The 26,602-nt window shown below is 43.4% G+C and overlaps 1 protein-coding gene across 5 annotated transcripts in view; it reads left to right on the plus strand.

The window, feature by feature from the left end:
• LOC113407189 (choline transporter-like protein 5) overlaps positions 1-26,602 on the plus strand; it is a 200,709-nt gene that overhangs the window by 68,652 nt on the left and 105,455 nt on the right. For 3 of the 5 annotated variants that reach the window (XM_026655326.2, XM_026655324.1, XM_026655327.1), the window contains exon 1: positions 22,482-22,545. The exons of 1 other annotated variant lie outside the window; for it this stretch is intronic. In XM_026655326.2, coding sequence (XP_026511111.1) covers positions 22,509-22,545 — 37 coding nt within the window. In that variant the 5' untranslated portion in view covers positions 22,482-22,508. Of the gene's footprint in view, positions 1-22,481; positions 22,546-24,373; positions 24,396-26,602 lie in introns of those variants that run through there. One more of the 5 variants, XM_026655328.1, reaches the window with a different exon arrangement.

Genomic DNA, 26,602 nt, shown 5'->3' on the forward strand with positions numbered 1-26,602 from the left:
TTAATGGACTTAACCTCCATGAATTTATCTAGTTCTCTTTTAAATCCTGTTATAGTCCTAGCCTTCACAACCTCCTCAGGCAAGGAGTTCCACAGGTTGACTGTGCGCTGTGTGAAGAAGAACTTCCTTTTATTTGTTTTAAACCTGCTGCCCATTACTTTCATTTGATGGCCCCTAGTTCTTTATATTATGGGAACAAGTAAATAACTTTTCCTTATTCACTTTCTCCACACCACTCATGATTTTATATGCCTCTAACATATCCCCCGCCCCCTTAGTCTCCTCTTTTCCAAGCTGAAAACTCCTAGCCTCTTTAATCTCTCCTTATATGGGACCCATTCCAAACCCCTAATCATTTTAGTTGCCCTTCTCTGAATCTTTTCTAATGGTTTCTAGTGTTCTTATAAGAGGATATAGTTGTACTAACTTTATTTAAATTAAACTTGAGTTTTCATTGTGTAGTTCTATGGGAAGGATTAATTAGTCATTCTCTGTGTAATTGTTTTGCACTGCTTTTAGTCATGCTTGTGCCATAGGTTTAAGTAAGGGCAGAATTTGGCTTGTTCTATTTCTTCTCACCAAGTTTCCTTTTGAGAAGATTCCTACCCAGAGAGGCAAGATCTCTGGAGAAAAGAAAAGGAAGATGCAGAGGAATGCCAACTAGTAGTACATATATGTGCTTATGCCATGCAAGAGAATGATAGCAAGAACTGGCTATTCTTATCATGTAATGCAAGGAACGGAGTCTGAAATGTAGAGAGATAAAAATTACAGATAAGAAAAATAAGTTGGTTGGTTTGGTTTGAAACTTTTGGTTTTTGAGATTTTATTCTCAAACCAGTCACTGCATTAAAAATGATTGGGGAAAAAAATGGGTAAAAGCATGTAGTCGCTTTCATGTTTTCACTCCTATGAAGGGGGACGTTGATCAGTGCTCAACACGCACTCCCCGTCAGTACCCGGCCTGAGCCGGGGAAGCTAATGATCCAACCAGCGGTCCAAGTTCGGTGATGAATCTGGTCATATGCCGCCTGAGGCACGTTGTGCATACGCTAAGAAGAAGACTCATATGAACTGGAAATGTAATCATTTTGGAAAATTAAACATTACCAGCATGTATTATGGAGTAATAGGATACAAATGATGATTATAACCATTCTGCATCAGACGTTCATGCACCATTTATCTTTTATGATGTCTAAAGTCTAATTTTCACAAAGAATCCCTACTGCTACAGCTTAGTGAGTAGGACCGAGGACAGGCAACATCAGGCATTCTTAGTCTAACTCACTTGTCGTTAGAATAGCTAGACAAGGCATAGATGAGGTGTCAAGATTTTAGGGTTTCATTCCCAGTTCTGCTAGCTACTTACTGTCTGATGCGGGGCAAGTAAGTGAGGCCCAGATATTCAAAATTGTGCATTCACATTTGCGCACCAGGCTTGTACATGTAATTACTGAGATGCACTTGTGAATCAGGTAATCGTGCATTCAAATAGTTATGGGTGTGGCTGGCCATTTGCTGGAACAATTTTTCATCGTACATGTGCAAATGCAGTAATGACATATACATTTTTGCACATTTAGTTGTGAAAATCTGGCCCTGATGATACTCACATTCAGTATGTAATAGCATAAAATAAACTGGAAGAAATTACAGCACATTGAGATATTGATCTGCATCTGACAGACATGACAACACAACCAGGGCTGGAGACTCAGATGAGGGGGAAAGGCAACAGCAGCTCCCCCCACCCCATTCCTCTAGATTAACCAAAGAAAAGAACCCGGACCCAGAAGTCTTCCCTGTTTTCTGATCCTGAGCTCCTTCCCAGTTTACCAGCAACTGTGTCCTAAATCTTATTCCAAAATGTTATTTGCTCCAATTCAGGAGTCAGCACAGTCTAACTTTCTGGAAGAGAAAGCACCTAAAACCTATACGAAGTATGTATCAAAAACTGACATCCCTATCCTGCTGGATTAACACTTAAATACAGTGGAACAAGGAGGAGATGTAAGAGTGGCTTGTAAAGTAAGGGTATGTCTACACTACGAGAGTAGTTCGATTTTAGTTAAATCGAATATGTGCAATCGATATTAGAAAGTCGAATGTGTGTGTCCACACTAAGGACAGTAATTCGACTTTGTCAGTCCACACTACCGGGGAAAGCGTCGACATTGGAAGCGGTGCACTGTGGGCAGCTATCCCACAGTTCCCGCAGTCCCCGCTGCCCATTGGAATTCTGGGTCGAGCCCCCAATGCCTTCTGGGGGAAAAAATGTCTCGAGGGTGCTTTTGGGTAACTGTTGTCATCCAATCGTCACTCCCGCCCTCCCTCCCTCCTTGAAAGCGCCGGCGGGAAATCAGTTCGCGCACTTTTCTGGTCAGTGACAGCGCGGACGCCACAGCACCGCGAGCATGGATCCCGCTGCGACCATCGCCGCAGTTGTGGCCGTTGTCAACGCCTCGCAGCTCATCATGCACCTTTCACAGAGGCAGATAGAGAGAAATCAGGCGAGGAGGCTATGGCAGCGGAGTGAGGACCTGAACTCCGAGAGTAGCACACGCCTGTCAGAAACCACGACACCCAGCGCCGAGGACATCACGTTTGCAATGGGGCATGTGGATTTTGTTGAACGGCGATTCTGGGCCCGGGAAACAAGCACGGACTGGTGGGACCGCATAGTGCTTCAGGTCTGGGATGAATCCCAGTGGCTGCGAAACTTTCGCATGCGGAAGGGGACGTCCCTGGAACTTTGTGAGTTGCTGTCCCCTGCCCTGAAGCGCAAGGACACCCGCATGCGAGCAGCCCTGACTGGTATTTACTTGGAGAAGCTTACTGACTTGCTGTGATCTCAGCGAAACCAATATCCCCATCGTTATAGCACCTTGCTGCGTGCTCCACAATCTCTGTGAGAGCAAGGGGGAGACCTTTATGGCGGGGTGGGAGGTTGAGGCAAATAGCCTGGCTGCTGATTACGCCCAGCCAGACAGCCGGGCGATTAGAAGATCCCAGCGGGACGCGCTGTGCATCCGGGAGGCTTTGAAAGCCAGTTCCAGGACTGAGCAGGGTACCCAGTGACTTTTAAGTTTGTGGACACAGAAGCTGAACTTGCCCCCGTTTCTTTACCCAGTTACCCCCTTCACCCCCTTCCCAAAAAATAAAATCTGTTCTGTTTTGCTAATGAACACCGTTGTCTTCATTACTGTTTTCGCGGGAATGTTTTAAACCTGGGTTTAGTGTTGTGATGCTAATGATGCTTCTAAACTGCCCTCCCCCGCCACAAAGTCACAGAGCAACCCCGCCCCCCCCACAGAACATGAAAGCCACCTCCCAGAATGACCAGGGTAACTAGTCACTGCACTGTGTATGTGCCCTGCTGCTGGGCCTGCCCCCTGCTAAAGGTGACTGTACTGTCTAATTACCAAGCCCCTTCCCCCCCCTTCAGACAGACTCTCCTCCAAAAGAAGAGGATGGAAACAGTAATGAACAGAAACGTATTTTTTATTAACAACCACACATGGAACGGGGGGGGGTGAAACTTGGACGGGGTCTTGTGTGAGGCGGGTAGGAAAGGACTTTTCAGATTTTGGGAAATGAGAGCCTTCTACTGCTATAGCTGTCCGCTGGGGTGGAGTGAAAGTTTTCACGGCCCCTGCTGCCCCTCCGTGTTTGGACTTTGGGTGAGGGGGGTATGGGACTTGGTGGCGGGGCAGGGCGGTTAGAGAGAGACTGCAGCAGGGCTCTCTCCTCCTGCCTCCGGTCCTGCAGAACATCCACAAGGCGGCGGAGCGTGTCCGTTTGCTCCCTCATTAGTCCAAGCAGCGTTTGAGTCGCCTGCTGGTCCTCCTGTCGCCACCTCTCCTCCCGTTCCATGTTTGCCCGGTGCATTTGGGACAAGTTCTCCCTCCACTGTGTCTGCTGGGCTGCCTGTGCTCGGGAGCATCCCATTAGCTCAGCAAACATGTCTTCCCGTGTCCTCTTCTTCCTCCTCCTAATGTGCGCTAGCCTCTGGGCAGATGTGGCTGTGGGAATTGGAAAAAGGGAGTGAATTCCTGAGACAGATCAATGTATCTGTGAACAGAGAACATAGTCTTGCTCTGTGAACAAGACCATGCAGAGCACCTATCACACGCGCACTGAGGACAAGGTCGAATTTTCGGCCCTCGCCTACAGTGCCTGCGGTCTTGCTGTGGCGAGCTGAGGAGCGGGGCAGGACACCGGACTTTGTCTAGCTGGCAAACATGGTAAGCCGTAGACTTGTGGCTGCTTAAAACTTTAAGAGTGGCACTGGCCTCCTTTCACATAGAAAGCAATGCGAGTCTCTGCTGGCAGCAATCCTGCAAGCATGAACTCTGCCCCTGTCCCAGCCCCTCGCGGCTGTAAACCGCGTGGCTGTAAACCGGCGGTTGCAGTTCTGTATAGGGACGGGCAAGCAGTCCCAATACTAACTTTCCCCTACCTAATTCACAGCAGGGAGTCATGCCAGACATCACCCTCCTGAAGGTCTCGGAGAGCCAGAAGGAGCGGATGCTTCGGGACAGCCTGCAGAAACCGGGGCCATTTGCTGCAATGCTCTGCAAGGCCATGATCCCCGAGTACCTGCTGGCGTTGTGGCAGGGAAACGTGTCCTACCACGGGGGGCCTAATAAGCTCTCCCTGCCAAAGAACCTGCTAAGTAGGCTGGAAAGACACATGCAGGAGGTCTATGAGGAGTTCTCCCTGGGGGATCTCGCCTCTATCCCCGGACACATCGACCAGCTTTTGGGTTGGGTGCCCTTGGAGGGACAAAAGAGTGGAGCGTCTTGGGCAGTGTAATCATGAAGCGGACATTGTTGAATTTTCTTAAAATGGTTCGGACTATACATTGAAGCGGACAAAGACACAGTAATCATGATACCCTTTGTTCAGATTCCCCTTTTTGTTGCACTTTCCTGTTTACATGTTTAGAAGCACTTTACTCATTGTTAATATTGTAAATATTGCAGTTTTGTTGCACATACATGTTTACATGTTTAAAGCACTTTAGGAAAAACACATTGTTAATATTATAAATATTCCAGTTCTGTTACAAATAAATGTTTACATGTTTAGAGCACTTACTGCTTGATCCTTCCCCTGAATCTGTGTCTGGGATAACGGCTGGGGACGGTTGGTAGGGGATCTCTGTAAGGGTGATGAAGATATCCTGGCTGTCGGGGAAATCAGCGTTGTAAGCGCTGTCGACTGCCTCGTCCTCCTCATCTCCTTCCTCATCTTCCCCGTCCGCTAACATGTCCGAGGAACCGGCCGCGGACAATATCCCATCCTCAGAGTCCACGGTCAGTGGTGGGGTAGTGGTGGCGGCCGCACCTAGGATGGAATGCAGTGCCTCGTAGAAACGGGAGGTGTGGGGCTGGGATCCAGAGCGTCCATTTGCCTCTTTGGTTTTTTGGTAGCCTTGTCTCAGCTCCTTGATTTTCACGCGGCACTGTGTTGCATCCCGGCTGTATCCTCTCTCTGCCATGGCTTTAGAGATCTTCTCGTAGATCTTTGCATTCCGTCTTTTGGAGCGCAGCTCGGAAAGCACGGACTCATCGCCCCACACTGCGATGAGATCCAAGACTTCCCGATCCGTCCATGCTGGGGCCCTCTTTCTATTCTGGGATTGCACGGCCATCTCTGCTGGAGAGCTCTGCATCTTTGCCACTGCTGCTGAGCTCGCCACGGTGTCCAAACAGAAACTGCGATTCAAACTGCCCAGACAGGAAAAGGAATTCAAATTTTCCCGGGGTGTGGCTGGTCAGAGCATCCGAGCTCGGACTGCTGTCCAGAGCGTCAACAGAGTGGTGCACTGTGGGATAGCTCCCGGAGCTATTAGCGTCGATTTCCATCCACACCTAGCCTAATTCGATATGGCCATTTCAAATTTAGCGCTACTCCTCTCGTTGGGGAGGATTACAGAAATCGATTTAAAGAGAGCTCTATGTCGAACTAAATAGCCTCGTGGTGTGGACGGGTGCAGGGTTAATTCGATTTAACGGTGCTAAATTCGACATAAACGCCTAGTGTAGACCAGGCCTAAGAAAACACCTCATATGATCAGCCTCCCACACAATTGCATATGACCAAGACTCGCACCTTTTGTAGAGTGGCAAAATCTAGAGAGGCCTAATCCCGCTGCCCTCACTTTGGCTAAACTCCTGTTGATATCTTTCATGTTCTATTGATGATCAATTAAATTTTTACTTCCATGAGTATTGTCCAAGGAAAGATGGTGAGAAGGGATCCAAAAAGAGAGCATTAGAACACGTGGAAATAATCTGGGCACTCTTTCCACCTCTGCAGAGGAACATATTGTTGCATGCATTTTGGCTTATGTCAAATGCCTAATGCAGACTGGTGCAGGTTCATTAGCAGTATACTGGTAGCCATGCACTCCTCTGGAAATAGCTTGAATTGCTACATACCATAAATGAAGAATGGGAGCCTCTCTTGGGGCTAAGAGTAATTTATATCCCAGATCCTTTTTTCAGAGGGAGAGATGAGGCATTTCAAGGTAACAAGGTTGTCAGGCACCCACTGATTTTTTGGGGGGACTTCTTTTGCTTTCTGTTACAATAATTTTTAAAATAAAATTCCAGCTTTCATGGATCCACAAGGCCTTTTACCTTTACACAGTCTCTGGCAGTATATCTATGTAGTGCTAGGCCCTCCAGTTTGTGCAAGGGAGAGTCCTGCGGCTCCGCTACTCCCAGGAAGACCTGCAACTCCATCCTTATCCCCCAAAATTCAGTTTCCATGGAGGGAACCCAATCCCTGTAAAAGGTATCCCTTCTCCCACAGGAATCTTTCCTGCAGACCTTTGTACGAGGTTTATACTGCCAGAGCTAGCTATCATTCTTAGCTTCTCTGAGGAGGACTCACTCTGATGTTCTGTTTGAAACTCTGCTGCTGGGGCAGGGTGAGTAACCCGTCCATCCTCACCGGCTGGAATCTGAGTCACAGCGCTTCTAAGCTGTGCCTCAGTTTTCCTACTTCTGGATGGACTCTCAGTCCCAGCTCTGTCCAGCTCTGCCCCAGGGAGTGCGCTCTCCCAAGCCAAAAGCAGCAGCTTTCTAGCCCCATGCATGCTGATCTGTGACCCTAGGTAAGGACGAGGTGATGTTCTCTGGCTCCTGGAAAGAATCAAGGCGCTTCGGTCTCTGCCAGGCTAGTCATCCAAATCATTTCCCATCAGCACCTCCATAGGCAACTGGTCATACACCCCAACCTCTTTGTGCCCCTTCTTGGTACCCCATTTCAAGTATATCTTTGGGACAGGCACCTTAATTGGGGATCCAAACACCCCCTCAGGGTTAGATACTCATTGGGTACAAACTTATTGGGGTCAGCTATGTCAGGGAGAACCAGAATTACCTCAGCACTCATGTCTCACAAGTCCTGGACCGTTGTCCATTCACCTCTATGCCCTCAACCCCCTAAGCCTCCTGCCCACACCCACTACTTGACTTGAGGAAACCCTGTGAATTTGGTACACCAGAGCCTAAGGGTTAAACTCAGCAGTCTGAACATTGTATCTCCTAGAGGAGCTAGTTGGGAGGCCCTCTCCCTCTGGATCCTCCATTATGCCGTTAGTACCAAAGACTTGAGGAGCTGACATTCCCTCCAGTTGTTTTTTTCACTAGGTTAACCCTTTCCGGCCACGGCCAGACCCTGGAAACTGTGCCTGAGGACTCTGCCCACTTATGCCCAGGCCTATTACAGACATAATGTCTTGGGTCCTTGGGATCTCTCATTGGTGGTTTGCTTGAGTTGGCCAATACCTTCACTTTGGGTTTACCCAAATCCTATTTCTGAGAAACACCCTTATGGGACCTCAACTTGGGCCTGTCCCATTTTGGGTTTTCTTATCTGAACCAGGCCTACTATCCATACATTCACCTGCCAGTCGGGCTGCACAGTGTAACCCTTGGGTTCTGGAGCATTAGTCATGTTTTAAGATTATGGGGCACACCTCCAAAGTTGTTCTAACCCCACCGATCAGACAAGCATCCAGGATAGTAACTCCTGCACCTTTTCCCCATTTGCAGAGGTGCTCCCCCATCTGGGTTGCAACCTCCATATATGGCACCCCCATATTCTTTTGCATGCCCCAAAACCGTCTGCTGTAAGCCTCCGGCATCTGTTCAAATTTAAGCAATAAGGCTTTTTCAAAAAGCTCACTCCCTGAATCAGTTCCATCCATTTGATTATACACAGCTCTATACTTTGGCCCTCAGAAAGAGAGTGAGACCTTGGAACCTATCCACAGGGAGAACCTGATTTAAATTGCAAGCTTTCTGAAAGGCATTGGGGTAGACATCAATACCCCCCTTTAAACTGGGGCAATAAGTTAGCATCTGTGTTTCCTGTGATCTTGGCATCCCATGGTTTCTCCCAGCTTACCATTCGCATGTGATCTCTTGCTCCTCAGGTTCTCAGTTTCCAAATTGCTTTCACTGCTGTTTCTCATGTTTGGCTCACTCAGTTTTGTCTTTTCCTTCTGACATTCCAGCTCCAATTCCTGTTCCTCTTTTTTCCAGCTGCAATTTTTGCCACTCTAGCTGTTAGGTTGGGGAACTCCGCCTTGATGACACCCTGCGATTGTTTCGGCTTCTGCAGATACTGTGATTGTCCTGATTTAACTCTGTCTTTATCCCCCCAGCCGGATCCTCTGGGAACCTTGTCCGGGTCTGGACTTTAATTCTTTGCCTGGTCGTCCTCATGTAGTAGGTCAAACAGTTGTGCCTTGGTTCACTTTTACAGTTTAACTCTCCCTTTGCACAGCTCCGTTGTCTGCCTCTTAAGGAGTTGATTATGTGTCATTTTCCTTATCTGTCCTTTCCTTCTGTCTACTCAGAACATAAACCACTTTCTCTGTACAGTATGTTTTGACTAAGCTTGTTTTTACTGTTGTGGTCGCTTTTTGCAAAATACGATCATTGCAGACAGCGTCCCACTGCTACCACCAGCTGCCATCGATCCTCTGGGCGTGCTAAGCCTCTGACCTTTACACAGCCTCTCTAGGAGGATACTTCTTTAGTGCTGGCCCTAGACCTCCACTTTTACAAGGAAGACCCTGCAGCTCCACTACTTCAAGACTGGGTCTTTGGATTCAGCACCTCTGTTTCTCACCGTGGTTCCTCCAGCAGTTTCAAATGAGTTAGACTATCAGAGACTTACCTATTCAGTGACACAGGACCCAGGGCAGCCTTTTCAAAAGAAGACAGCTTTTATTAGCCAACTGGAATACAGTATTTTAAGGCCCTTAGGTTAGACTTGAAAAGCAAGGTTTACATGCATGTCCATGCTCGCAACATTACCTGCCTCTCTGACTCAAAGATGTCCAGGATTCCATCTCTCTATCTGCCCATTTGGCCGACACACCAGGGACTTTCAGAGCTAAAAGCGTAAGCTGCTAATGCTCTATAGCTCCTATTTTCTGTGTATTGGCACAGAGGGGGACTTGCAACTCCCAGTCACCAGAGTGTTACATAAGCATGGAGTATTATTTCATTTTCTTGTCCACCTTCTGTTGGAGAACCCTACTCTTCTACTAAGTTACTGAGAATTTTAGGGCCTAGGGAATGTTAACCTAGCATGCTTGCAGCTGTAAATGCCGCCCCCAGCCCTTCCATGCAGCTGTCTCTCCTGTCTGGGGTCTATACAGCCCCACTATGGTGGGCGGGGGGGCTGGGAGCAGTACAGCTGTGTTGGAGGAGCTGCTGGTGTGGGGCGCTGGCTCCTGGGAGCAGCGGCCTCATGTTCTGCTCCTTTCGCCGCTGCGGTTCCTGGGACCCCTGAAACGTGCAGCCCTGATTAGCTTCTTCTGGCACAAATTCTCACAACAGTGACCCATCTCCATGCAATTGTTTGGCCTGGGCATGAAGGCAAGGGCTCCAGGTAAAAGGCCATGGCTCTTTAATGGTGAATAGAGCCTTAAGTAATGAGTGACAAATGGGTGATAGTTGTGATACAAACTGACATTGTACAACCTGAAATGTCTTTAAAACAGACTTGCTTTACCAGTTGGAACCATCCTAGTGGCTTTCAGTCTGAGTGGTTGAAAGTTATTAGGGTACACCACAGGGCTAATTAGCCAATTGCTTTACACCAGAGATGTGTATGTTGAAGATTAATGATTATTAACACTTTCATTCTGCAGTAGGCATGATTTTGTTCTTTGAGTTGATAGGCAGAAAGAGACAGACTATCCAGGAAATGCTTCACTCCTGAAGAAGAATACGGGGGAACATCCAATAAGCAAGCTCAGAAGGAGTTCTAAGGAAACTCTGTGTATAATCCTTTCCGTAGTTTGTTATTGCAAACACTGTATCATTTCATGTCAAAAGGAATTTTGTAAAATCTGCGCTAACTCTTGATGTTCTTGCCGGCCTTGTGGGATTACTATTCAGTGATCAGCTAAATTACAGTATATTAACTGCCTTAATATACAGTTCTGTGCTTCCTGTGGTGGCAGTATAAAAGGTAGCATGTTAAAAATCTCAGTGGTATCCCATGATGTCTTTAATTTCAGAAGAATTTTAGTGTGGAAACTTTGGAAATTTGGCCACATGGATGAGGCTGGAAACCTATTTGGTCTGATTTTTAAGTGGGCATGGACACAGTGTTAAGTACCCAGCAGCCACCCCAAGAAAGCACTGCCTGCTCCTTGTTTATGCATAAAGTAGCTAGTTGGGTGTGTGATTTGCTGTCATTCATTTTGCCTTGTGACTAAAATGCGGAGGACGACCCAGCATATTGCACACACATGATTAATGTAAGACAATACAGTGAAATAAGGCTTAGGGGCCTGAGCCTGGGCCAGATTTTGCTACCCTTTTGCACAGCTGGGAGGGGGATCAGCATCCTCCACGGCCACATGCCTGCCTTCCAAAGCCTCCCAGAGATCTCTCCGTGGGGTTGAGATCTGTGTGGAGGGAGTTTCAGCGAGAACATCAGCTCCTGGATGGTCCCCAGGAAAGGGACTATGTCCTCAGGCTGTATTACTTTGCATGTGGAGTCGTGGCGGGGTGATATCTGAGGGCAGCAATGCCTAGGAGGAGTTTCTGAAGCCATGATGCCAGGGAGCCCAGGGGGCTGCTCATGGTATAGAGCTGTCACAGAAGTACAGGACTTCAGTGCAGCTGGCCCCATGCCTCCTAAAAAGCCTGCTAGATCCTGGAACTTCACCTGGGTTTTTCCTCCCTTACCATTCTTGCAGGTTTTATTGCAGAAAGTGCTATCTGGCTCTCTTAGAGATGCCAAGTACCCTCAGCTGCACCTAGAGTCACTGGGAGCAACTGGGGTGCTCAGCATTTTTGAAAATCAGGTGCCGAAGTATGGACATAGGAGCCTAATTTTAGGCACCTACATTTGAAAATCCTGGCCAAAATTTGTCAAAATGTACGGCTTGAACCTGAGGGGAACTGAGCACCTGTAACTGCTGATATGGCAGGCACCTTAAAAATACCAGAGAGAGAGAGAATCAGCTCATCCTGAAGTCAGCTGAAGTAGCAGATGGGCAGCATCTCACAGTATCAGGCCCTCTGAATTCAAAGTAAACTCTGTTATGTATGTAATGTATTGCAAAATGTATTACATATAGCCCCTGTACAGAAATGAAAATGAACCTGTGCTGGTTTGTATTTTTGACATGTCTAGTTCCTGCTATATGACTTGCACAAATAATCATTGCAAAATGTTTTTCTGGGGAAACTAGATGAGGCAGAGTATCAGAGGGGTAGCTGTGTTAGTCTGTATCCACAAAAACAACAAGTCCGGTGGCACCTTAAAGACTAACAGATTTATTTGGGCATAAGCTTTCGTGGGTAAAATCCCCACTTCTTCAGATGCATGGAGTGAAAATTACAGATACAGGCATAGAGATACTGGCACATGAAGAGAAAAGAGTTACCTTACAAGTGGAGAACCAGTGCTGACAAGGCCAATTCAGTCAGGGTGGATGTGGTCCACTCCCAATAATTGATGAGGAGGTGTCAATACCAAGAGAGGGAAAATTGCTTTTGTAGTGAGCCAGGCACTCCCAGTCCCTATTCAAGCCCAAATTAATGGTGTTAAGTCTGCAAATGAATTGTTGCTCTGAGGTTTCTCTTTTAAGTCTGTTTTTAAAGTTTTTGTTGTTGTTGTTGTTGTTGTAGGATGGCTACTTTTAAATCTGTTATTGAATGTTCAGGGAGATTGAGGTGTTCTTCTACTGGCTTTTGTATGTTACCATTCGTGATGTCTGATTTGTGTCTATTTATTCTTTTGCGTAGAGACTGTCCGGTTTGGCCAATGTACATGGCAGAGAGGCATTGCTGGCACATTAGTAGATGTGCAGGTGAATGAGCCCCTCATGGTGTGGCTGATGTGGTTAGGTCCTGGTCACCACTCTGTGTTTTAGATGAGGCAGCATTGTCATAGGAAGGAGGTAAACAGCTTTAATTATTATTAAAAATTTACCCTTCTACTTTGCTGTTCCATCTGCAGTGTCAGCCAGTTAGATCTTTTAAAAGCATTGCATTCTGGGAGCATCAAGAGGCATAGGAGAAAGTGCTTTTGAGTAAATTTACAGCAATTGGAGGGAGCTCAGTGTTGAAAGGAAAACTTAACCTTGATATGTACTGCATTATGTAAATTGCTTGCTTAAAAAATTAAGAGGAGGGGAAAAGTTAGTTTTCACTGTTAGACAGAATTAGCTTGACATTGAACCATTTTGCGTCTGTCTGCATCTGACTATTATTTATAGATGGACAAGTGAATGATGTATAGTTTAGTAGTGTGGAAGAAGAGCTACTACTGTAATCCAATTTAAGATCTGAGAATTTTTAGCAAATATTGTGCACTATGCTACCTGTATTTTGTAAATAATTAAAATATTACACTCCTGAACTAGGGCCTTGATCTTGCAATGAGTTCTACAGGGGCAGACCCTCTGCACCCACACAGATCTCATTGACATCACTTGATCACTAACTGCCATCTTGCCATTTTTGTTAACTGGTTTTTTTTGCCACATCTTCACAAATCTTGCACATACCATTTGTTGAGCCTAAATGCGTAACATTTCACCCACAACATGCAATGCTATTAAACTGATGTAAAGGCAAACAGTATACAGTACTTCATATCATTATTTTAAAAAGCTCAGTTTATTAATTCTTAATGCATAAACCAACCACAGAGCACAGGGACCTGTGGGAGTATCAGGAAACTACTGAAGTACCTAATTAACCACAGCAGCATTCTCTACAACAATTTTCAATTAACTTTTAAAGCAATAATTCAATGGTACCATTCCATAACAACATATTATAAATGATCTTTTAAAGAATGCATGGTACTGTCTGCCATATAATGAAGTTCTGAGGTAGGAAACAAAGACCTCAGACGTTCAGTGACTGCATAGATTGAGTGACAAGTAGACTCATGGCTTTTGCACCAAATTACAAACCTCTACTACCATTGGCTCTCTACTACAAACCTCTACTACCATTGGAAAATCTCCACTAGCTCTTTGTAGCAGTAGGGCTGACATCCTTTGTATAGGTTTCAGAGTAGCAGCCGTGTTAGTCTGTATCCGCAAAGAGAACAGGAGTACTTGTGGCACCTTAGAGACTAACAAATTTATTAGAGCATAAGCTTTCGTGGGCTACAGCCCACTTCTTCGGATGCATATAGAGTGAAACATATATTGAGGAGATATATATACACACACATACAGAGAGCATGAACAGGTGGGAGTTGTCTTACCAACTCTGAGAGGCCAATTAAGTAAGAGAAAAAAACTTTTGAAGTGATAATCAAGATAGCTCAGTACAGACAGTTTGATAAGAAGTGTGAGAATACTATAAGTATTGGTAAGACAACTCCCACCTGTTCATGCTCTCTGTATGTGTGTGTATATATATCTCCTCAATATATGTTTCACTCTATATGCATCCGAAGAAGTGGGCTGTAGCCCACGAAAGCTTATGCTCTAATAAATTTGTTAGTCTCTAAGGTGCCACAAGTACTCCTATCCTTTGTATAAGCACTTGAGCAGATCTGTTTACTTCCAGTAGAGGGAATCAGTGTATATATGTACAGGCCCCACTACGTTATTTGTTAATGTGTACTTAAAGGCAACACTTTTTCTAGCCACATGATGGTGTCATTGTGGCTCAAACATCAACAAACCATAAGAAACTAATAATGTTCTAAATAGAAAACAGCAGTTCATTAGGGTTGATTAATAGCTTGCTGGCAAAATTCTAAGCTAGTGTATATCTGTGCTTAGCAATGTCTGTTGTGTGCTTTCTAATATGCCCCTCTGTACTCTAAATTTACTTTGACAGCTGATATAGATATGTGTTGTATGATAGTCCAATATAGGATTTGTTGAAGCAGACTTTGAGAGAGGCAGTGCAAATGGAGCCAGGCATATATAAAAACTGTAATCATTTGGCTACCCTGCTTCTTTTAATTCCATTCTCTTAAAGCATAGCGAAGAAGCAGGGAAATTGGGCACTTACAGTTGGTATAATGAAGAGCGCTCACTCACAGTGAGATTGGCTCACACGCAGTGGTTAATATTTTAAAATAGGTAAAAAATCTTAGAAAATCATAGTGTTCAATAGTAGTTAGATATGCTGGATATGATAAGTAGCTTGATTAGTAAATATTACAATGATGCTTTGTTTTGCAGTGGCAGAGTAAGTGGTTTCATATACAGACTGTGTAGAGCTTTATTCACTTGGCCATAATGAACTACTGGATGAGATGTTTTTGCATCGTTTACCACAGATTCAGGCAACAAAGTTGACCTTATTAAGCAGTCTGTTAACTTTTGTTGCTATATGGTTTAATCTAGCCTTGTTGTGTAAAATTGTCATGGGAATCAACAGTGCTGCCTGTGTGTGTGTGTGTGTGTGTGTGTGTGTGTGTGTTTTACAACTGAAATTTCAGAATTGGTGTTTTAATCATATTCACTACAAGTAACACTGAAACTAGATACCAGTCAGGATTGCACATTGGGAATTTACTCTCAAATACTGTACATGGCTAAAGGGAGGTGTGGCTAGATTATTTCATAAAAACAACTTCAAGAATTTAGATTTGACACAACAGCTGCAATTTCACACAACAGCTGCAATTTCTTTTGCTCATTTTCTAATGCAGATATCACAATACCTAGAGTAAACAAACCAGACATGTTGGCACTGGCTGCTGTTCACAGTGCATTTTGTATTGTATTTCACATCTATGGTAACATAATGTGAACATCAACCCATTTTGTGTATTTTTATTTGTTATCTTAGTTATCTTATTTGTTATCTCAGTTAATAGCTGTTGATGGACTTATTTTCCAGGAACTTATTTAATTCCTTTTTGAACCTGTTACAGTTTTGGCCTTCACAACATCCCCTGGCAATGAGTTCCACAGGTTGACTGTGCATTGTATAAAGAAGTACTTCCTTTTGTTTTAAAACTGCTGCCTATTAATTTCATTGGGTGACCCCTGGTGTGTGTGAAGAAAATAACACAAAGAAAAATTGTTCCTCCAGTTCTTAGCCCCGTGACGCAAATCTGACGAATCTATTAGAGAGGACATCCAAAAGTAGCCCCTTCTGGGAAAGCTCCTGAGTCTGTAGCTTTTTGCAGGCATGTTAGTATTCTGGCTTTGCATTTTCCAAAACCTGCTTGCTCTGCCTCCTTTCAGTTACCTTCTTTCCTTTCACACTAAATGGGGAGGATGGGGAGAAGTCATTAAAAGACTGACATTTAGTGTTTTCCCTCCTCATGTGAATAATAACACTGACTTAGGTGGAACTACTTGGATTTGGCCAGCCGTGGGTTGTTTTCTGTCATAATAAAACTGGCTGCAAAAGCACAATTATTTTTCGGAATGTAGTATCTTGTTTTCAGTTAGTAAATAAACAATCAGTCCATTTCACAGAGAGCAGAATGTGGTGCATGCATAAATACACCCAGACATTTTAGTCTGCTCCCAGATCACAAGTACTAGCATCATGATCTAAGAGCTATTAATGTGGGAACATTTTGTAGGCACTGGAATAAAACATCCAATTTTGTTTCCAGCATTCTTAGATGCTGTACAGCTAGTTAGATAAATGAGTATTCAGGCCCTACAGTAGATAGGAATTTTAGAAGAAAAGTGGGTGTGTTTTGATGTGTTCATGTGGAAACCAATACCCAAATGTTTTTCTAGCTCACAGCTGGTTCATAGCACTGTTGGTATTTTGAGTTCTGAGAGCAAGGCAAAAAATTTGTGTATTTGTGTGGAGTTTTGAGTAACCATAGTAAACTGTTAGGAGCCATTGCTCTTGTGTGCTTACCTGGAAATAATCCAAACTTTTGTCAAACTTAAAAAAAAATAAAAAAGAGGAAGAATCCTTATATCCATATTTTGACTTTCATGAATGTACATTGCTCTAAATCCAACTCATGCAAGTGTGTAACCATCCACAAGATTCTCCTTATGAATGGATATCTGGATTTGCAGATATAAAATCTGTAGAAACAGCTTAACTTAACTGTGTGAATAATAATAATTCTAGCTTATTTTTGTAGTTTATTTCAAGCCAAAGAATTCCAGAGTACTGTACAATCTATGGAGCTGATTCTCCTTTTGCTCACACTGGGGTAAGAGCCTGATACAAAGCCTGCTGAAATCAATGGAAAGGGCATAAGTCAGGAGTAATTCCAGTTAAGTCATTGGAATTTCAAAAATGTAAAAGAATTGTGACTCCACAGTCCGGATCCCTCTATTAATACACAAAAGCTTCATTGTGAAGCATTAAGGGTTGCTGCACATATAGTGTACCTAACACACCCCAAAGGCAAAGAAACTAAAATTAAAACACCCAAGAGTACATACTTTCTCCTCCTCCACCCACCTATACCCATCTTAACATTGCCACAGCTACCGTACTGTACACCACTGCCCATGCACCACAACCTTAACTTTGCCCCCCTTTTGCACATCTCCACATACCCTTTAGGAGACAGTTTTTTGTTTTCCCCCCAACACTAGTATTTGTGGGTGTCCAGTGAAGCAGTTGGTTATGTTAGGAGAGGGTTGCTTAGTTAAAGGGTTATGTGGAGAAAGGCTGGCAACCCTACAGGGCAGATTTATGTCATGTGCATAGCAGTCCTCCACCCGTTTCCTGGGAAAGAAGGCAGGAGGATTGCTGGTTCTTTCCCAGGCTTCCTCTCCACAGGGAAGCACTTCTCATATCAGCAAGCCACTGGTCCTGCTCTACAGACCTTGTCACTGATCTCCAGTGCCCTGTCTAGACTCCTGTCCACATTCTCCTTCTAGGTTCCTTACAGAGGCCACGGTCTGGGTGCCACGGCACTACATCATGTAACAGCAGAGAGCTAAAAAGAGACAAGTTTTTAAAGTGCGCTTATACAATGCTAGAAGTCTAAATAATAAGATGGGTGAACTAGAGTGCCTTGTATTAAATGAGGATATTGATATAATAGGCATCATAGAAACTTGGTGGATTGAGGATAATCAATGGGACATAGTAATACCAGGGTACAAAATATATTGGAAGGACAGAACAGGTCGTGCTGGCGGGGGAGTGGCACTATATGGGAGAGAAAGCATAGGATCAAATGAAGTAAAAATCTTAAATTAACCAAACTGTACCATAGAATATCTATGGATAGTAATTCCATGCTCGAATAATAAGAATATAGCGGTAGGGATATATTATCGATCACCTGACTGTGAAATGCTCAGGGAGATTACAGAGGCTATTAAAATAAAAAAATAATAATGGGGGATTTCAACTATCCCCATATTGATTGGGTACATGTCACCTCAGGACAGGATGCAGAGATAAAGTTTCTTGACACCTTAAATGACTGCTCCTTGGAGCAGCTAGTCCTGGAACCCACAAGAGGAGAGGCAATTCTTGATTTAGTCCTAAGTGGAGCACAGGATCAGGTCCAAGAGGTGAATATAGCTGGACCGCTTGGTAATAGTGACCATAATATAATTAAATTTAACACCCTCGTGGTGGGGAAAACACCACAGCAGCCCAACACTGTAGCATTTAATTTTAGAAAGGGGAATGACACAAAAATGAGGAGGTTAGTTAAACAGAAATTAAAAGGTACAGCACCAAAAGTAAAATCCCTACAAGCTGCATGGAAACTTTTTAAAGACACCATAATAGAGGCTCAACTTAAATGTATACCGCAAATTTAAAAAACAGAGAACCAAAAAAGTGCCACTGTTGCTAAACAACAAAGTAAGAGAAGCAGTGAGAGGCAAAAAGGCATCCTTTAAAAAGTGGAAATTAAATCTGATTGAGGAAAATAGACAGGAGCATAAACTCTGGCAAATGAAGTGTAAAAATATAATTAGGAAGACCAAAAAAGAATTTGAAGAACAGCTAGCCAAAGACTCAAAGTAATAGCAATTTTTTTTTTAAGTACATCAGAAGCAGGAAGCCTACTAAACAACCAGTGGGGTCACTGGACGATCGAGATGCTAAAGGAGCACTCAAGGACAATAAGGCCATTACAGAGAAACTAAATGAATTCTGTCGGTCTTCATGGTTGAGGAGGTGAGCGAGATTCCCAAACCTGAGCCATTCTTTTTAGGTGACAAATCTGAGGAACTGTCCCAGATCGAGGTGTCATTAGAGGAGGTTTTGGAACAAACTGATAAACTAAACAGTAATAAGTCACCAGGACCACGTGATATTCACCCAAGAGTTCTGAAGGAACTCAAATGTGAAATTGTAGGACTACTAACTGTAGTCTGTAACCTATCATTTAAATCAGCTTCTGTACCAAATGACAGGAGGATAGCTAATGTGACGCCAATTTTTAAAAAGGGCTCCAGAGGTGACCCCAGCAATTACAGGCTTCAGTACCGGGCAAACCGGTTGAAACTATAGTAAAGAACAAAATTGTCAGACATGTAGATGAACATAATTTGTTGGGGAAGAGTCAACATGGTTTTTGTAAAGGGAAATCATGCCTCACCAATCTACTAGAATGCTTTGAGGGGATCAACAAGCATGTGAACAAGGGGGATCCAGTGGATATTTAGATTTTCAGAAAGCCTTTGACAAGGGCCCTCACCAAAGGCTCTTAAGCAAACTAAGCAGTCATGGGATAAGAGGGAAGGTCCTCTCATGGATTGGTAACTGGTTAAAAGATAGGAAACAAAGGGTAGGAATAAATGATCAATTTTCAGAATGGAGAGAGGTCAATAGTGGTGTCCCCCAGGGGTCTGTTCTGGGCCCAGTCCTATTCAGCATATTCATAAATGATCTGGAAAAAGGGGTAAACAATGAGGTGGCAAAATTTGCAGATGATACAAAACTACTCAAGATAGTTAAGTCCAAGGCAGACTGCAAAGAACTACAAAAGGATCTCTCAAAACTGGGTGACTGGGCAACAAAATGGCAGATGAAATTTAATGTTGATAAATGCAAAGTAATGCACATGGGAAAACATAATCCCATATAAAATGATGGGGTCTAAATTATCTGTTACCACTTAAGAAAGAGATCTTGAAGTCATTGTGGATAGTTCTCTAAAAACATCCACTCAATGTGCAGCGGTAGTCAAAAAGCGAACAGAATGTTGGAAATCATTAAGAAAGGGATAGGTAATAAGACAGAAAATATCATATTGCCTCTATATAAATCCATGGCATGCCCACATCTTGAATACTGCATGCAGATGTCGTCGCCCCATCTCAAAAAAGATATATTGGACTTGGAAAAGGTTCCAAAAAAGGCAACAAAAATGATTAGGGGTATGGAATGGCTGCCATATGAGGAGAGATTAATAAGAATGGGACTTTTCAGCTTGGAAAAAAGAGGACTAAGGGGGAATATGATAGAGGTCTATAAAATCATGACTGGTATGGAGAAAGTAAATAAGGAAGTGTTATTTACTCCTTCTTATAACACACAAACTAAGGGTCACCAAATGAAATTAATAGGCAGCAGGTTTAAAACAAACAAAAGGAAGTATTTTTTCACACAATGCACAGTCAACCTGTGGAACTCCTTGCCAGAGGATGTTGTGAAGGTCAAGACTATAACAGGGTTCAAAAAAGAACTAGATAAATTCATGGAAGATAGGTCCATTAATGGCTATTAGCCAGGATGGGCAGGGATGGTGTTCCTAGCCTCTGTTTGCCAGAGGTTGGGAATGGGTGACTGGGGATGGATCACTTGATGATTACCTGTTCTGTTCATTCCCTTTGGGGCACTGGCATTGGCCACTGTCAGAAGACAGGATACTGGGCTTAGATGGACCTTGGTATGACCCAGTATGGCCGTTCTTATGTTCTTACTGGGTTTCCTGTCCAGGGTGTGCAGGACCAGGCTTGCCCTTTAAAGTACTGTAAGTGCTGTAGCAAGTCAAAACCAGGAGAAAATAAAATTAATATTAAGGAAGGCAAATCTTTCCTATGGGCTCAATGCCACCTTTCCATTGACAGTTTTATTTCTGAAGTTGCCAAGGCCTTAGCCACTACAGAAACAAAAATAGATTTTTTAAAAAAATATTTAAGTATTGACACTTACCTGCTTTTCATGAGGTCTGTGGGATTCCTTTAAGAGTCTTTCCTTTTGGCTCCAAAGAGCTGCATTTGTGGAGCCAGCCAGAGGAGAGGTTTTCAGGTCTACACACTGCTCAAATACATTGTCACTGTTGAATCTGCTAGCCCACAAGGAGGCGGGGGGAGGGAAGGACGCAGCCCACTGACAGCTGTAGGAGTTATGCATGCAAGGTGAAGACAATAAATGAAACTATGAATTCAAATGTATCCATACCCTCAGGACCATTATCAAATCAGCGTATCTGAATCTCATCTGGTTTTCTGGGACATCAATTCAGTTAATCAGGGCTTCATTTTAATATTCTCCATTAAAGTAGAGTAGTATCCATAGATCATTATCTTCAGGTTTTCAACTATTTTCCCATTCAGCCTCATAGTTATAAATAAAACTTGTTAACTTTTTGTAGCAATTACCACTTGACACATGTCCAGCTGCTCACTAATGTTTGCATACTTCTATTAACCCTGTTGTCATGTCAGAAGTGAAATGTGCACCTTTGGGTACTTTGAGACTAAAAGCAGACAGATGTTCTATGGTGGGGGCTGTGAATCACAAATCTCCATAGGACCCCAAATTAATCCTTGGTATTGCAGGGTATCTCCAACTCCCAGAAGTTAATAGTACTGTCTATTCCTCTGTGTTTGGGGAGTACCTTACGCTTTCTGGGCACTACCATCATATCAATAAATAATTAATATTAATAGAAAAGATATTGCAATTTAAGGTATGGTATTTTCAAGCTGTCTTCCAGAGTTAAAAACACAGAGTAATTTTTCAGCTCTAACACCACCCCTAAAAAAAGAAACAACCTCCCAAACAACCCCCCCAACATTAATTGCCATATATAAAAACCCTCCACACTTGCAAGTAGTTAACAGCAAAATTTTCTTTCTACATAGATACAATTTTTACTATATCAAAGCAAGACAACTAGTTAGTGAGTGGAATTAATTACTCCAGGAGATCTGAAAGCTTCTACTCTCCAGTTGCCTGGAATTGATGAAAATAAAAATCTTTTGAAATCCACAATAAATTGACATTGGCACTCATCATAGAAATTTTTTCCACCAAATGTATGGGCCGTGCTTAACTGAGTGTCTCATTTTGACTTAAACTAACAAGCCCCATAGCAACAAAAAAGACATCATGGAATTACAGCTGTTACAGAATTTAAAAAAAAAATCTGGAAGCGTGTGTGTATGTGTGTGTTAGAATATGTGTATCTATATAATATAGATTCGCATAGAGTATACATGTGTATGTAATAGCAAGAGAAGGGCGCGCGCGCGCACGCACACACATACAGAGATTTGCCCAAGAACAGCAGAATTTGCACCTTTAGTGACCTCCCTTACTCTTTCTTTGCTGGGCATGTCGATACTTATATCTTCCCAAAGACTTCTTATTTTGCCATGTGTTGCCAGTTTTTGTCGCTGATTCTTTTTCTAGTTTGATAGCGGCTCCATAGTACTAGTTGTAAGTCTGTTGCTCTTATGTAGTAAGCCTGACTTTGATCCCCACTCTCATTTTCTCAGATGAACTCTCATTTGATGTTTTTCCCCTATAAATATAGTACAACTTAATAAGAGCTTTAAGAGAGCTTCCCTTTACTCTGTGACATTTATAGCCCCAGACTGGTCTGGAGTAGGTAGGTGGAGCAGTGGGTGATATCATTTTTCTATTAGCAGAAAGCCCTGCCTCCTTTGTAAGTTTCCATTCCTACTGGAGGAGCCTATGCCACTCCAAACAGCTTTATTTTTAAACCTGGTTGAATAGTACTTTTGTGGATTAAGCCTACTGGGGAAACTGCTTCCAGCACAGAAGTCTGCAGTTAATACCCTTCTTAGACATAGTTTGCTAAACTGATCAGGAAGCAGTAATATGGCTAGGGAAGAAGAAAACTACTACGGGAAACATGGTAATTTACCTACCTCCTTGTGTTCTCAAAAAATGAAATACTTCATCAGGGCTCTAGCCAATGCCCTTTGAAGTCAACTGCAGTCTTTCCATTGACTTCAGTGGGTTTTGGATCAGGCCCTAAGTGTCTTTAGCTAACTTCCTCCATTATTTGCAAAATCATGTAATCTTTTCCAGTATGGAGCTTGCAGCTACAATTAATGGCAGATAGAAGGTAGAATTTGTATAAATATAACTGATTTTCATTTTAGACAAATGATTTAACTTAAAAAATCACTGCAGTGTAATAAAGTATGAGAGAAGTAATTTTGTTTATTATTTAGACTTTTTTTAGAGTTGGAATTGGGAAGTTAAATCTCATTTGACGTATTTATTGTAATGGAACAATAATTCAACCTAAAATTCCTATTATAAAATAGTCTATGAAATAGATCTGTCTAGTCTGTGAAGAGTGATTATCATCTCCATTTTTAATTCTAGCAAGAAAATGACTGTAATTATTCCACACCAGTGGCTACTTCCCCTATGCCTCCCAAACTCTTAAAGGTTTTAATCAGCTTTCAGAATTAAATGTTTTGTTTTTGTTTTCAAAATGTTGCTGATATGACACTTAGCAACTGAGCTGTATTTTTTTTTTTTTTTTTTTTGGGGTTACCTAGAACAACAACAACAAACCCCTTCCTGCGTCTACTCTCTCTATTCCTTCTTTAGAGACAACTTCAGTAATTGGGGAGAGGTTTTGATGTGTAACTTGGAGAAGGAGAGTGAGAACAAGCAGTGTGCGCCCATGGTTAGTTGTTATGTGAAACTATAATCACAGATATATGTGTGTTTCAGTGAAGAAATTCCTATAATGCTGACGCGTACTTTTGCCAAGGAATTTGATTGTGTTTGGCTTTTAATGTATTTAGTGTTTCTTATGTAAACAGTTATATTCCATAATGGGTTTGTGGCAAAGTTTTAGAAAAAGAAAAACAAGCCAGGCTGAGCGCTGATGTACTGCTCTGTGCCCCAATAAGCATGGTGACTTTGGTGGTGAGCTGTAGTCCTTGGAGGAAATTTGCAGTAGTGCGGTGGCTTTATTTTTGTTAATCCTGTCACTGTCGGATAACATTCCCCAGTTTGTTTGATTGCTGGAGAAGAAAAATCTCCATTTGAGTTAGAAATCATTTTCTGGAGCACTTTGTCTATTTTTATCCTCTTGCCTATAAATTAGAAGGTATTGACTTTCATTGTAGAAGTATTGTGGAGTTCGCTTACACTCAGATGTGATCCACAAATGTATATATCTTCCAAGGTGCATTTTCTTTGCACCAAATCAGAATCTATGCAGGTATTCTGTAGCTAATCCAACTGAAGTCTATTACCATATGGGTGTACTGTTAATAGAGATGATCTTGTTTGTAGAAAGTAGCCCACTTGCTGGTACACATTGTATTGTATCTTGCCCCACTGGCTATGCTATCAAACCCTTCCACTGAATACAGACATCCTGAGAGCACAGGAAATTGCCCCTATTAACAAGCTTCATCAGTACAATGTAGGCCAAATGGAGGAATGTCTATAAGCAAAGTAAATCCCTACTGGAAATTCATTATGCCTTTGAAAACCTGGCCTGCTCCTATTTTCAGGGGCTGAGAAATCTTGCCTGCCTGATAGGTGGGGATGGGTGGGAGAACAGACCTGTTAAATATATTTATTAAGGGCTAGATCTTGGCTGATGTGTCAGTACAGAGGAGGAAGGGAGAGAAAGGCCTCATTTCCCATGCAAACACCCAACATCTGGGTTCCAGCTGCTGGGAGAGGCAGAGACAGAGCAAGGGTTGATCACCTGGTACCCTACCCCAACAGGTGGGTGGGGATTGGGCAGCTCCTAGTGGGCAGGGGGAGTAATCTGTACCTAGTAAAGCAGGGGGTACAGATTTTCCCCTTTCTAAGTCCCATTTCCTTTTGCTGGGATGCTCTTGGGTAGTGGGTGGTGGACACTGCCCTTTACACAGGGCAATAAACTCAGTCTAGTAACCTGTAGGTAGTAAGCCACAGTGTGCTGGTATGTAGTAAAGTTACAGGTTCTAAATCATACCAGAAAGAAGTTATTTTTTTAAAGGTTTAACCTATGGAAGGCCTTACGCCGCAAACTGAGGCAATACAGAGTGCAGGCCTCTCCACAGCACAAGTTATCAGGTTTCTTCTCAATTTGCCCTTACCTTCTGTTCTGGGCTCACTCTTGGTTTAAGTGGCTTGTGTGTGACAACATAACCTGTGTCCTGTACTCGCTAGCAGTATTACTACATACACAGCGACTCCGGAGCTATAAGCTGCCAAAGTTCTTTTGTGGTAAAAATTATATTTTAGGGGCTTACTGAGGTGGAAGAGAACAAACAGAGTCATGGGGTCTGCTGTGTTTATTGTACTGGGCCTGTGAATATTTTGATAAGGTTTTTCTGATATGAGGCTTGAGACCAAAGTCTGAATTTAGTTAATGAGTAAAGGCAGCTTTTAAAATATATTTCTTTGAGCTCCTCTCTAACCATGGCCCTTTGTATTTAGCTTTTATTTTGTTAACATTTCCTAAGAACTTGACAGTGTTTATTACAAAAAATAAAATTAACTTCACAGTTTCCAGGGTAAATATTGGGGGACAGAAGGACAGAAAAAAGCAACAAATAGAGAAAAATAAGAGTATTGAAAGTCAAAGCAGGTTAATTCTGGGCTTTATTTCATGAACTGTGCATTAACAGTACATATACGTATGCATATGCATCTGTATCTTTCACTACATTGCTTTAAATTAAACAGACAGCCTTGCATTTATACTTGGACTAATGTATTATTAACATAAAGACATCTACCTAAAGTAATGGATTGGATTTTCTTAGTATAATTAGTGCTTTTCAGGTACTTGACTGGTTCAAAATTGTGTGGAAATTGGTAAAATCTGAATAATACTATTTGTAAAACCTGAGGACTTTTTGGTAAAAATGAAAACGAAGGGTCTTATTTTTAGTCTAACTGCACCAAAATGGGCACAACAGGTTTGTCTTGTCACATAGTCTCTCCTCCTTCACCTGGAGAATTCCCTCACAAAACTTCCCTATTTGTTGCTCCTCTTCACTAGCTAGGGACATCTCCTTGGGAACAGTGTGCTGCATATTGTCCCTGCAACATAGTTAAGCCTACTTAAGTCCTAGCTGCCACCTCTTGGGGAGATGGCTTAATCACAGTGATGGGAGAACCTCTCCTGTCAACATAGGTAATGTCTATACTGAAGCACTGACATTAAACCGATGGTTTCTAATTCAGCTTTGGTTGTACAGCACTGCCGGATGCTCAGAGAATAATTTTCTGTACAGCAGAATTGTAGTAGCAGCTTGCAGTGCAGTGCTCCCCATAGTCAACAGAAATATACGAGACACTCACATTGACACAGTGCTGTATCTGTAACTTGGCATGTCAGTGGGTTTGTTATAACACGTGACTGGGCTCACAGTGTTGAGCACATGTTCTGATGAATAATGAATATTGCCTATATGCAGCAGATATTTTTTCAAACTTGAACATTTTGACTAATTAAAAGCTAAACGAGCAGATGGTGTCAGTCCATGCTAGGCCAGATTTCCCCTCCACAAGATTTGTAGAGAATGGTGGGAACCAGCTAATATTTTTGACATCCAACTAGGGTTACCATATTTTGAGCCTCCAAAAGGAGGACACTCCACGGGGCCCTGGCCCCGCCCCCAGCCCCGGCCACGCCCCCACCCCAACTCCGCCCCTTCCCCAAAGTCCCCGCCCCAACTCCGCCCCCTCCCCTGGTTCCCGCGAACATTTGATTCGCGGGAAGCCTGAAGCAGGTAAAGGGGGCGTGGGTGGAGGAGGCGCGGCCCAGTCTGGCCCCCCCCGGCGTCTCCAGCCTGGGTCGGCTCGGGCCCTGGGGTGCCGGCCCCGGGCCTGGCCCCCGGCCAAGCACCTCCGGCCCGCCCAGCACTGCCGGTCCCCGGCCCGGCCCCCGGGCCCCCGGCCCGCCCAGCACTGCCGGTCCCCGGCCCGGCCCCCGGCTC

The sequence above is a fragment of the Terrapene carolina genome, unplaced genomic scaffold (genome assembly GCF_002925995.2).
Source record: "Terrapene carolina triunguis isolate 2854851 unplaced genomic scaffold, T_m_triunguis-2.0 Scaffold210, whole genome shotgun sequence".
Taxonomy (NCBI): Eukaryota; Metazoa; Chordata; order Testudines; family Emydidae; genus Terrapene; species Terrapene triunguis.